This window comes from Strongylocentrotus purpuratus, unplaced genomic scaffold (assembly GCF_000002235.5).
Source record: "Strongylocentrotus purpuratus isolate Spur 01 unplaced genomic scaffold, Spur_5.0 spur5_scaffold_5, whole genome shotgun sequence".
NCBI lineage: Eukaryota > Metazoa > Echinodermata > Echinoidea > Camarodonta > Strongylocentrotidae > Strongylocentrotus > Strongylocentrotus purpuratus.
This window is the reverse complement of record NW_022145611.1, coordinates 30,540,755-30,554,375: the sequence shown is the minus strand read 5'-3', so window position 1 is coordinate 30,554,375 and position 13,621 is coordinate 30,540,755. Positions and strand designations below refer to the sequence as shown.

The window sequence follows — 13,621 nt, the reverse complement described above, 5'->3', positions numbered from 1 at the left end:
AGACCTCCCATTGTGAGGCAACTAAATGGGATTAACATGAGAATTAGCCTAATGAGAATTAGAATAATTCTTGACTCAATGTTATAAAAGGCTGTAAAAATTCCCTAAAACTAAATAACTTCACTACTGGTATGTGGAAAGAGGCCTACTCCTCCACAGTACATGTTCAATATATTTTTTACCTTGTGGAGACAAAGGCTTGTATTTTACTAATTCATTTAAACCTGACCCTAGATCTATGGTTAGTTTTTACAAAGGAAAACTTGACCTCAGACTAATTTCCTTATACCTGAAGAAGAAAAAAAAACTTAAACCTAGCATCAGGTCGAAATCATAGTAGAATTTGATTTTTGTATGATACACATTTTAAATTGGATTTCTCCTATTAGGGCTAAAGTATCTCACGCTTCTGTTCCCTTTCAACAGGGTAATTCATGTGTGACAAACAAGATCAAAACAAAAGTCACGACCTCAATTCGTAGACACTGATATAACCCACATCCTTAGTTTGGGAGATGTTTGTCCTGTATTGGACACATTACATGTAGAGCTATCATCATTTGCTGAACTAGATCAGTAAATCCAAGGTGGATATAGGTTTCCCCAGGTCTCTTTTTATTGATCTGACTCAGACCACACTTGTTTAAATGATATCATCTCACCTTGCTTCGTATTGAAGCTCAGTTTACAGCCACGTTCTCTATATTCCTTGCAAGGGATGATTCTGTCTTCCCCCCCCCCCCCCTCCTTCCTCTTTCAGAGAAAAGTATACTGGTCCAAAATTTTCAAAAGATAAAATATTGTTAAAGTGAGTCTAGAAATAGAAAAGTGCTAAAAGTCCAAGTGCTAATCTTGATAGTTGCAGGCTCAAACCAATGCATTTTGAAAAGTGAGAAAAAACCATATCTTGTCTTTGTTACAGACCGAATTCAACACTTTTTTGTTGGGGGGGGGGGTAGAGTCGCCTTAGCATCAACACCATGATACAGTACATTGATAGGCAAAGACTTTCTGTGTGGATGGGTTATTACAATATGATATATGATTATATAATGAACATCCAGTCACCAATCAACATAAAAGTGAGTAGACCTATGAAATAAATCAGTTTGATTCAACCATAGAGTGTGTTGCATCAACTATTTAGATTTAATCTAAATGCACTGTTATTTTGAACAATCCAAAGACAGATATACGTCATGAGTGACAAATGGGACTTTCATTTCCTTACAAATTTGTACTGCTGTGAATTGAGAGTAGGTTTTTATTGATAATTTGTGTCATTCACATAGCTGTCACATGGTACATGTATGTTCTTAATTAGTCTTTTTCTTGTGGTTTTGATACTATGATAGTACTGGTACAGTACATGAAGTCTGAAGTCAGCAAGTTATATTCATCATAAAGTGGTGACAATGTTGTTTCCATCAAGGCTTCTCTCTCTCTCTCTCTCCCCCCTCCCCTTTCCCCCTTTAAAAAGGGCATACTGGTCCACAATGTTCAAAAGATAAAATATTATTAAAGTGAATCTAGAAATAGAAAAGAGCTAATCTTGATAGTTCCAGGCTCAAACCAATACATATCACAAATAGAAGGAGGAAAAGTGAGGAAAAAACCAACATATTTTGTCTTTGTTACAGACTGAATTCAACATTCTTTTGGAGGGGGGGGGGGGTAGAGTCGCCTTAGCATCAAGACCACCACCTAAGGGCAGAGGCTTTGAAACACCATACAGTACATTGATAGGCAAAGACTATTTAGATTTAATCTAAATGCACTGTTTTTTAAACGATCCAAAGACAGATACACGTCATGAGTGACAAATGGGACTTTCACTTCCTTACAAATTTGTACTGCTGTGAATTGAAAGTAGCTTTTTATTGTTAATTTGTGTCGTTCACATGGCTGTCACATGGTACGTGTATGTTCTTAATTAGTCTTTTGCTTGTGGTTTTGATATACAGGTACATGAAGTCTGAAGTCAGCAAGTTATATTCATCATAAAGTGGTGACAATATTGTTTCCATCAAGGCTTCTCTCTCTCTCTCTCTCTCTCTCCCTTTCTTCCATTCTTCCATTCTCCCAGACAGACGCACATAATAGGAAGAGAGACAGTGGGAGATGTTGAGAGAACAGGAGATTGTAATAGAAGGGAGAGAAAAGATGAATTATTCATACCCCTTGTAAATATAATGTTTTTTATGGGTTTTTATTTTGTGTGTGTGCTAAAGCTGGGGTAATAACTGTGGAGCGCTAGGAGTGTCAAGTCTGACAGACATGAGCACTTCACAAGAACCCACTACTATTATTTATTGAAGAGAAATGTCAATGAGCAGAAAAACATGGGAGTATTGTAATCCGCATAACCTTGGAAAGACACCCATTACATAAAATGAGAGATATGTCAATTCGCTTGCTGAAAAGTGAGAAGATTAAAATGATAACGATTCATAAGTAGAGACTGATGTGCTTGACCTTTTATAGAATTTTATAAGAATGAAATCTTCTGAGATGGATCAGGGACAGTATCTTTATTTTCTCTGAGCTTGTTCTTAATGATCAAGTCACTGTCTGGAGGACACAAGTTTAGGTTCTATAAGAGGAGATGTCGAGCTCCAAAAGGTTACATTCTTTCAGTCAAAGGGTAATTAATTTTTGGAATGACCTTTCTGCTGACATTATTAAAGGCGTCATTAAAAAATTTAAATCTGAGATGCACGGCCCTACGTGTTATCAGTGTCTGTAATATGGTATAATATTGAAGCCCTACAAAAAAAAAAATTGCGCTTCAAAATGATCAAGAAGTGCCTCAAAAAGTAAAAATCTTTGAGTGACCAGTTTTACCATACTTGTTTTCCCCAATAAACTGTAGTGCTATGAAAACCGTTTGGCAAGCACACAATTTGGTTTCGATTTCCAATCATCAATATCTTGATAATCAGACAGGCGATTGGCTTGTAAAAGTCATGGGGTTCCTGACTGACCTAAAGATCGGAGGGGATATACATGCTACCGTCCGTCTGTGCGTCGTACCGTGCATCCGTCCGTAACAAATTTGGATTCCGATCGATTACTTCAGTAATGTTTGCCGGATTTTAATGAAATTTGATATGAAGGTACATGGTATCAAAATACATGTACAGCCTAAGTTCGATATCTGAGTATGTAGGTCAAAGGTGAAAGGTCATAGCTCATTAACTATGTAAAAAACACCTAATTATATATTTGAAAAAGTGGTTAACTTCCTTGCCTAGTAATATGATAGTATAGTCCAATGGAGGTAACTTGTTCTGGCATATATAGGCCATTTGTACCCTACGAGGGGATGCTACGCTTTGCGTTGACTTGTTATCATTGCAGCATGAGCTAAATCCAGGATTTTGTTTCAGAATCTGAGACAAATTTACCGGATCCCTTTCAAGGTACTATGTCCCTTTTGCAGCCAACCTCAAATTCTGTAGAACGTTGCAGGAATTATGAATATGTCATGTATGTCCTATCTGTGAAATTTAAATGTTAGCAGTGTCCTCATATTCAAATTATGCAAGGAAACCTGTTCACTTGCTAGACTTCACTGTCAGACACTATTGAGTGACTGACTGGCTTTTTTTCTTCTTTGGTAATAACATACATGAAAAGAGTTGTAAAGGGTACATGAGCATTTGTCTACATCAATAACCCACTTCTTGTGATGGCCAAGATTAAACTGATTGAATCTTTGCGCAGCATAAAACGTATGACCATTCGGTACAATTGTCTGAAAATCAAGACTATTACTTTTGGGCTCTATAGCCCTAAAGTCGATTTGACAACTAATAGTCATTATTTTCCCACTTGAAGACATTTTCAAGCCCCACCTTTTTTAGGGAAGTTCTAAATAAGTATTATCTTTCAAATGCAGTTGGAATTTAACTTATTCATTTTTTTTGCTGCAAATGGGACATAGTACCTTTAAGGCATCATCAGTCAATGAATGTTTTGAAGTCCAAACTCAATAACCTAAATGAACTGAATGGTGACCCTGTGTGAGGCTTGATTTTCGTTCATTTTGTAAATGGTGTATGTCTGTTCTGTACCCTATTACTTAATTCAATTTAGAATATTCCATGTTAACTTACCATTCTGTTGCCCAATCTTTATATACAAGGTTTCATTCAAATCAATTGAGTGAATTTGTGTTTACTAAGCAATATCAAACAATTTTTCCATGTTTTTCTACTTTTCATCTGCAGTCTTGGCACAACGAAGAAGGGAATTGGTCCAACTTATTCCTCAAAAGCCAGCAGGACTGGCATTCGTGTCTGTGACCTCATGGGGGACTTCACAGTTTTTGAAGAAAAGTAAGTCAATTAGTTTATTACACCTCTACAACTATCTTTGACAAGCCTTATTTATGTCCATTATTTTAAAAAATATTAAAAATTGATGAAATACATTTATATGTTTGAATAACAAAATAGGAGTTATATGCAGCCTTGTACATCAACGGGAATCAATTTATATTTGGATGCCACCCTACCTTTTATAAGCAAGTTGTAGCATAGGAAAAGTAGTAAAAAGATGTAGTTTAAAGAGTTGAACCAACAATTGTCTTATTTTTAAGGTTTGGGCAGTACTTTCAAGGCTACATGTATGAGTATATGAATTGAAAGCATAAATGTGTATTTCTTCTTGCAGGTTTCGAGCACTGGTCAACATCCATCAGAAACTGTTCCCTCAACTTGTAGTCGATGTTGAGTCCGAGCTACAGAGATATCAGGTAAAACTCTTACAAGATTTTGAAAAATTGAAATAGTTTAAATATATACATGATACTGAAAGAGGAACACTGTTTTTGAAGGTCACTGGTTAGTAAAATGCTTTAAATATGAAAGAGACCATTTATGAAAGAGAAAAAAAGTTCCACTTTGCACATTTAGAGCTCCATGCATGTGTTCTACCTTCAAAATATCAACTTAAAATCTTACTTTTTGAATTTGATATGGCAAGTTTAAATGCTGGAATAACGCTTGAAAGAGTGACTCGTGAATCGACTATTCAGCGTACTTGAATTCAATTCAACATGAAGACGATAAAAATTTAATTGCATTACGTTTCTGAATCATTACATTGCAGAAATATGCCAAGCAGATCAGGCCTATGGTTTGTGACACAGTCTATCTCCTGGATTCGCTGCTCAAAGAACCTGAAAAACGCATCCTGGTAGAGGGCGCCAATGCTACCATGCTCGACATCGACTTCGGTGAGAACTTGTTTATTATGTCAGTAGTGTTTTGCCAAGAGTGTTTGTTTCTACCTCTTCCCTAAAGATGTGTTCTAAAGCTGATTAATATCAGTTATTGTACTTGAACTATAGCAAGCTCGTCCACTGGCTAGCAAGATAAGAAAGATGAAACCATACAATTCACTTGACATTAAGCGGATCATTCAGGGGACCATTATTTTACATTTCAGGGTTTGTTTGTTTTTCAATAAAAGGGTGTTGTGTACCAAAAAGAACCAAATTTGATTTCCGAATGTATCTTATGTGAGCTGTTAAGAGAAAATCAATTTACTTTTCTGTTTTTAATGAAAAGGTCTTGTGTGTCAATGGACAAGATTTGATTTTAATAGAATGTTTCTTTCCAAAAGTTGTTGAAATAGAATGTATACAGTTAACTAAATTATTCATACCCTTACCAAGTTCTGTAATTTTTTAAGTGCGTGAAAAATGTAATTGTCCTGATTTGCATTTCGTAAGAATGTGACATATTAAAGCTTAGATCTGAATTATTGAACAAAGGCTCTAATTCAACCAATGACTTTTATTCTTGAGTTATTAAGAAAAAAATTAATTAAATCTTCAAGGGTTATGGAAAATGTAGTTGTTAACTGTTCATGTATATGTTCACTTTGCACTTACAACAGTGTTGACACATACTGCTTTCCTCCATTGTTTAAAGTTATCATAATGTGATGATAATTCAGACCTGCCAACCCGTACGATTTAGTCATATTTAGTACAATTTTTAGAAGCAAATACGACAGTACGATTTTCCTCAATAAAATACGATTTTCAACAACCAAAAAAAACACTTTTTTGGGGGAATTTAAAAAAAAAAAATTTCGGTGGTATTTTGTGTGTGTGTGCCATTTTCAATGGCAAAATGCCCATTCTGTCCTATGAAGTATCCTACAAGCATCTCACATCGGCAATTTGGGGATGTTCATTGGTTCATCGAACACACCAGTCGTGACGAAATCATGCATATTCAACCAACGATCCTTTAAAAAATTTCTTCCTGTATGTAGGAACTGTAAGAGGCATCGATCCGCGTAACAGTCCGTGTTTATTTTTAAGAATACAACTTTTGTCAGTAAAATACAACTTTGGGGATTAAAGAATACAGTTTTTGAACTCCAGGGGTTGGCAGGTCTGATAATTTTCCTTGTTATTGTTCTGTTTTCCAGGGACATATCCATACGTCACGTCGTCCAACTGCTCAATAGGTGGTGTTTGTACAGGGTTGGGAATTCCACCTAGGAGTATTGGTGAAGTGTACGGTGTAGTCAAAGCTTACACAACCAGGGTAGGAGATGGTGCCTTTCCAACTGAGCAGCTGAATGTAAGTACAGGTCTACGGATGATCATATGTATGTTGGAGAAGCATGTTGTTGTTGTTTGATTTTTTTTGGTGTGTTTTCCATCGTCGTTGGATGATTTTCGCCACATGATCTTGAGTACATATGTTATCATTTACATTTCTTTCTTTTACAATATTGCCCATAAAGTTGGAATAATTTGTATTGATCTCTCTTCACGAAATGATTGTTACAATATGATTTATTCTTGATAAATGTTTATATATATATTGATCAATCTAAAGAGTCAGCGACATTGATCAATAACACTCTGAGAAGATATAAACTTTATGTATCAAGAATAGATCATATTTTATTAGAAGAGGTAAAGAAAAATTATCTGAATATTATGGGAAATATTATATTCTACTAGTATTTCTTCCCTGTTCTTTCCTGTTTCAAATTTTGATTGTGTAAATTTTTCAGCTTCTTACAGTTGACTTCTTTATATGTATTTATAAGGAAAGACACTGTAAGAGAAGGAGAAATACCTTATACCATTTCAGTGATTTATCTACACGACGACACAATTACAGAGTGATATCATGATGCTCTATTCTCTATACATTCAAAATTACCTCTGAAGATTGAATTCTTGTCGAGAGGGATCTTGCAGTGGTTAAACGGTATTAATGTTAAAGAAAAATAGTGGGCTGGGGCTGAGGACCTGCTTGACAAGAAGAAGTGGAGGAAGGGAGTGTCATCATCATAGGGCAAAAGTCTGTGGAAAATGTTAACTTTAATAAATAATGATGATGGAGTTAGGATTTGTGAGAGTGAAATCAGTGATTTCTGCCAGCTTCAGTTTAATCTTTAATCACAAACTTGTATAGCCACAGTGATGATCAGGAACTGAAACACTCACCTTTTAGTTTAATACCCAGATCTTTTGATCTTAGTCCGAATTCTTTTGCCAATGAAAGGCAGTATGAACTGATCTTACTTTCCTTATTGCTATTGTCTTGATAGGAGCTTGGTGACCTTTTACAGAGCACAGGTCAAGAGTTTGGTGTGACGACCAAGAGAAGACGACGATGTGGTTGGTTAGATGTGGTCCTTCTCAAATACGTTCACATGATCAACGGGTTCAGTGCGTAAGTACAAACAAACAAATAGATTTAGCTTGGTACCTTGTCCAGTTTTACTGGTTTTAATGACTATATGCATGCTTTTAAAATGGGGAAGAGGGGTTGGAAATTCATTTGAGAGAATTTTTGTCTGGTAATTAACCAGTTATGCTAAAATAAAGACTGTTTTAATAGCTACTTTAATCTGGATCATATTAAACAACAGAAATGTCTCAAAACAGAACACAAGCAAATTTATCTGTTCCGACTGCTATCCCTAAACAGCAACCCCTGGACAGCTACCCCCTCAGACAAGTACCCTGTAGGAATATTCACAATTCCCCACATCCACCCTCCCTTTGGACATCAACTCCTATTAAAATTATATTAGTATGTGGGGGGTGGTAATTAATTACCCTATGGTGTCTGTGAAGGGTAGTCTGAGGTTGGTCATCCTAGAATCGGATGTAATCATTATGCCTAATGTAATTATACTGAATAACCTTGAACACATTTTTTTTACCCTGGACAGGCTTGCTATGACCAAGCTGGATATCCTGGATATCTTTGATGAGATTAAGATTGGAGTCAAGTACCTGATCGATGGAGAACCTCTTCCTTCATTCCCAGGTAAGAAAACACAATACTTTTCTCTGTAATTCAGCTATTACATCTTATCTGGCAGGAATTAATTCCTTGAAATGCTGGAGCGCTGTAATGGCAACTAGGCTAAAGCGGGGGTAATAATACATCCGCCTCGGAATAGAATTTGTAGATAGATGGCGCTATAGAAATGCCTATTATTATTATTATTATTATTATTATTATTATTATAGTTAATAAAATTCACTGCCAACTTTGTGACACTTTAGATAGTGTCAATCTTGGACACATATACAGTAATGACATCAGGTTCTCATTCATAGCATTTAAAGACTAGCTACATTTTTTCACTGGACACTGCCAAGAGCTTGAAGTCTGGTTCTGCATCAGGTAATTCAAAGTTTAGGTATTATCACAAGAGTTTTTTGTTCAAGTATTTTGTATTTATGGATACTCTGACATTTCTCTTATGAAATCTCTTTTTCTCAACTTTCTTTTAAAATCTTTTGAATGCCCAAGAAGAGGGTGAATTCAAAGGTCTACCAACACAAAACAATTTAAAGGGATCGGTAACGTATCATATCTTAGAGCTAATTGATGACAATTTTTTTTCTTCTTTTTTCTGCAGCCCATCAAGATGTGTTGAAGGAAGTGGAAGTTGAGTATGTGACGATGCCTGGGTGGAACACGAGTACAACTGACTGTAGGAAGTTTGAAGATCTCCCAGTAAATGCCCAGAAGTATGTCCGCAAGGCAGAGGAACTTATTGGCATCCCAAGTAAGTATTTGTGCACATTGAATCTTACATTATTACTTCAATATGTTGCCAGGACATTTTAGGAACTTAATGATCAAAAGCACAAGCTTGACAACACTCCTTTCAAAAGTGTCTGAATTCTAAGACATATCTTTCAATGGGATGCTGATGAAATTTTACTTGATGATGGTTTTGTGAGTGTATCAAGTCTTTTTTCCCCTTCATGAGCCATTTCTTGTCCAATGACATTCTCTTTCATTCTTTCCTTCAAATTTAAATTTATCTGTAGATTACCAGCTGATTTCCAGTATTCAGTGGTTTTCATTTAAAAGCACATGATTTCATATTTCATTTAATAAAATAGTATTAATCCCTTAATTATATTACTCTTCTATGGATAGTTGTCGATAGAAAATAGATATAAGAATTCTTGTAGGATTGCATTCGATGGTATATTTTGAGAAGAAAATAACCTCACTTAACCTGAAGACCTGGGTATAATCTTGTAGGATTGCATTTGATGAGTATAATCCATTGTTCTCTTTTATTCCTTTTTCTATCACAGTTAAGTGGGTTGGAATCGGTAAGAGCAGAGATTCTATCATCCAGCTTTTCTAGTTTCCAACCAGAGAATTCCATGGATTTTAACATAGTGCTCATCTATAATATGCCTGAAGTTCAAGGAGTTGGCCCTGCTCTGCAAACACTGATCAGGAACGTCCATAGTTGCATCCTTGTAGGGGGGGGGGGGGTCATGAATATAGTCAATGATGCTGTAAACAAAAGCTTTAAATATTCTGCAACCTCTGTGAGTGTTCAGATACATTCATATCTCAAATAATACAATTATGAGTGTATCCCGATGTCGTATGACTTTAATTTGGTAAGAAGGCACTTTCATAGAAGAGCATTCTCTTGCTGGTAGATTTCAATTTTAGTACATACAATCTTTAACAATTCTCAACAAATATGAAGTCTGTATATATTATTTTTATGACATCATTTTGACTCACCTGTGTAGCCTAGCTGTGATTTGAGTTGATGACAATTGCTCAGGAGTGATTTCATGTTTCATTTCCTCTCTCCCCAGTGTGTACAGTACAGTGTGTATATGTGGTATTTTTTGCACTCTGATATATCAGCGTAATTGAGACGATACTGAATTTTTTTGTCAAGACTTAATTGTGCAGTCGACCATCTCCAACACAAGAAACAGGTCTCAATCAATATTTCTGTGAGTTTGGTCAGAGGTTTTTTGCCAGAAGATATACCATATACACAGTAAACGAAAGAGATGTTAAAGATTTCTTCCTGGTTTTTGTTCACTATCATTGCTCTTTCCATCCCTCTCTCCTTACTACCGTTATTGCTACCTCTTTGAGTTCAGTATCATTGAATCATTCATGTTTCTAAATGTTGTGAAGGCTGCTCTCAAGTGTTTGTATACCGTACATCATTCAAGTTTTAAGCACAATCACACACACATTTTGTCCCAGGCCGATGGTAGAATTACCTTGATTTTGTAAAAGATTTGTTGCTCTTTAGTTGCTTAACCCAGGGGTGTAGATGTATTGATTTAGCAGGTGCCCCTCCCTACTCCCTCTCAAGGTTATAGATATCTCTTTTGGAACATCATTGGTACCTCATGTTTGGATGCCCATGAATCTATATATGATGTGCTGTTATATTGGTGCTTTCTAGTTGAATGCCTAAAGTAAAAGATTTGAGTTCTGGTAATAGGGTGAAATTACCTTAAAGAACTATTTTATTTAGAACCATAATGCACAAAATTTGAAAACATTTGTATTCAAAATGCTACTCATGAGGTTTTTTTTCATTTAACACTTTACTATAGTATATTTGTTGTTTGGTTATAACTTATTATTTTGCTTTCATTATATTGAATAGAGGTTGCTGTTGTTATTAGATGTAATAGTTGTTTTCCTGAAATGTTTTTTATATTATTTTATGTTAATTTAAATTGGGTAGTCCATCATTACTCCATTTTGTACTCCTGTAATACTCTAACGTTAAAATACTAACATCTATTATTTGTATGCATATATTAGTATAAGATAACTTTAAAAGTGGTCCACTCATATGAAATGAATTACAAAAGCAAATCAAATGGAAATTTACAAGCAAAATTGTTACATTTCTATTTCACCTTAAAAAAAGAATAAAGTGAAGTCCTTTAACTTCCCCATGTGCAGTGCCAGAGAAATTGCATATCTTGAAGCATTTGATTGGAATTGTTTTAACAGATCAATGTAATTATTAATATGATATTTTTTACGAAAGTCCATGGCTCCTTCTATCAAAATTAATAATTACAAGAAAAAATTTCAATGTTGCTGTATTGTGTGGTTAGAAAAAGGAATTGTGAGAAATTTGTATCATAGCCTTTTGCCGAAATGAATATTTCTTTTTATCAAATGTACGCAATCACTTATTGTATATATAATGTCAAACAATAGTGTATAAAAAAAGATTTTAAGAAAATCAAATATTTTTTAGGCAGACTGAACTAGTTTTTTGCTAAGGATTTGGGTTACTGGTATGGGAAACGGATTCGCAAATGTGTTTCAATCAAAATGTACCTGGTTTACCTGGTTTTCATTATTTCTACACTCTGAACCTTTAACAAAATGTTATTTAAGGAAACTTTGTGTTTTGCTTTATTCAAAAATAGGAATGGTATAAAAAAAACATGCGCACATGAAACTCACCTTGCATATTTAGAAATGTGAAAGACACAATATTATTTAAAAGACAGAAAATCTTGAACTGGTTCAAGAAGGAGAAATTCAATGAAAATGGGAAAAAAAATTCTCCTGTTGTGTTTAAGCATACAAAATACAATGTATTCTGTTTTTGATCTGAGAGAATCTTAATTTTTGTTACAGAAGGTTGGCAGCTATGCATTTGAATTATTCATGGTAACCTAGTACTCTGGTCTAGCCAAACTGTTACTGGTTGTTAAAAAATTGCCATGGCATTACGAGCTAATCTTTAATATGTTGTCATCTGTCAGGTATAATTAAGGTTGCGTCTATGCTTTATTGCTAGATTCTTAGGTAAGCAGTGGAAAAAGTTAATTATTGTGCTAAACAGCAGCTTTTTATCAAGAAATTCATGTTTGTAAACATTTCAGTCTCTCAAAACAAATAGAAAATATTACATAGAGAAATTATCAAATTGCACGATGAAAAAAGTGAGATTAAAATCACACAAGAAATCACACTTTCAATACTCGTATTATCACAGGAAGATTAGAACCTTCAACTAGGTTTCAATGTCGTCTTCCTTCATAATTTTATTGTCTAAAATTGGGTGTGTGATTTTTAAACTGTATGATTGAAAACTATATATATATGCTGAGAGATAAATCGAGATGAAAAGGAGTTTCTTGCTCTCCATTGTAATTAATCATCGGATTGTATAGCTTTAAAAAAAAATCTGATGTGAGCTGTTTCAAATAAAATATGGGATGTGGTGAAGAATAAAACTAGTTTGAGTGTGTTGATATTTATTTATAGTTGTATTTGTTGTTAAAGACAGGCTTTACTACTTCAGCCAGAAGGGATTAGACCACCCAGCGAGCTAGCGAGGTCACTGTGACAGGTGGCTATCTCATTAACTCGGCTCTCATTTAACATAAGAAAAAGAGGATCATGGGGGACCAACAGGCACCGATTGGGGAAGTTTTCTATATAGAGGGAGCGAGTAGCTACGAGTAGGACAGTGTGCTTTTAAGGCGATCTCTTCCACTGTAAATTGATGTTTCAGATCATAAATATTCCTTTTTTTAATGTCTTTTGGTTTTTGTTGTTTTTTTCTAGTCTTTACGCTAGTCTTTACGCTTGCCCCCATTCACATCTCTCTGCTTATCCCTCCTTTTCTCTCCCTGCCCCCTCTCTCTCATTCCTTCACCCTCCTTTCAATCTTCAATTCTCTTTATTCTGCTCCCTTTACATCTCTTCCATGGCTGCTCATATCACTGTGTCCTACTAGTAAATGAGAAAACACAAATTAATTTTGTTATTGGCAAGGTGTTAAGTAAAATTTAATCATTTCTATTTTTCCACTGTACTCAAAACAAATTTAAAATCGATGGTATAGCATAAAACTTTGGTGCTTCACGCTTATTTTTTTCCCTCCACTGTTGAGGCCCATTATTGCTTAATTCTAATAGATGTGGAGTGTTAACTTTGGTGGAAATAATATTCACTCTTTCCACATTTAAACAAAATTGTTGGTCATTTATAACTTTACCTGTAGTAATAATGTCATTTGTATAAAACACACAAATCATAACATTCCCTTAAAGCACTGCATATAATTGACAGTCTGTCTTCATAGTAGTAGAAAATTTACATTCATAAAAGGCTTAAAAGCCTACTTGACCCATTCATTTCAAATTTAATCAACATCTGAACACAAAATACAAATAAATTAAAGAGTACTGCCTCTAATTTGGATTCACATATCATTTTTTCTTCTAATGCTCAACACCAAAAGTGACATACAACATTTCATAACAGAATCATTGAGAAAAAAAATTTCTATAAAA

At 34.8% G+C, this 13,621-nt stretch overlaps 1 protein-coding gene across 1 annotated transcript in view; it reads left to right on the top strand.

Annotated features, from left to right (window-relative positions):
* Positions 1-12,559, top strand: part of LOC582026 (adenylosuccinate synthetase isozyme 1 A) — a 39,617-nt gene extending 27,058 nt beyond the window's left edge. The window contains exons 5-12 of the mRNA XM_011683328.2: positions 4,233-4,340; positions 4,678-4,759; positions 5,116-5,242; positions 6,451-6,605; positions 7,591-7,715; positions 8,221-8,318; positions 8,920-9,069; positions 9,614-12,559. Of these exons, the coding sequence (XP_011681630.2) occupies positions 4,233-4,340; positions 4,678-4,759; positions 5,116-5,242; positions 6,451-6,605; positions 7,591-7,715; positions 8,221-8,318; positions 8,920-9,069; positions 9,614-9,666 (898 nt within the window). The 3' untranslated portion in view covers positions 9,667-12,559. The remainder of the gene's footprint in view (positions 1-4,232; positions 4,341-4,677; positions 4,760-5,115; positions 5,243-6,450; positions 6,606-7,590; positions 7,716-8,220; positions 8,319-8,919; positions 9,070-9,613) is intronic.
* Positions 12,560-13,621: the final 1,062 nt, after the last annotated feature.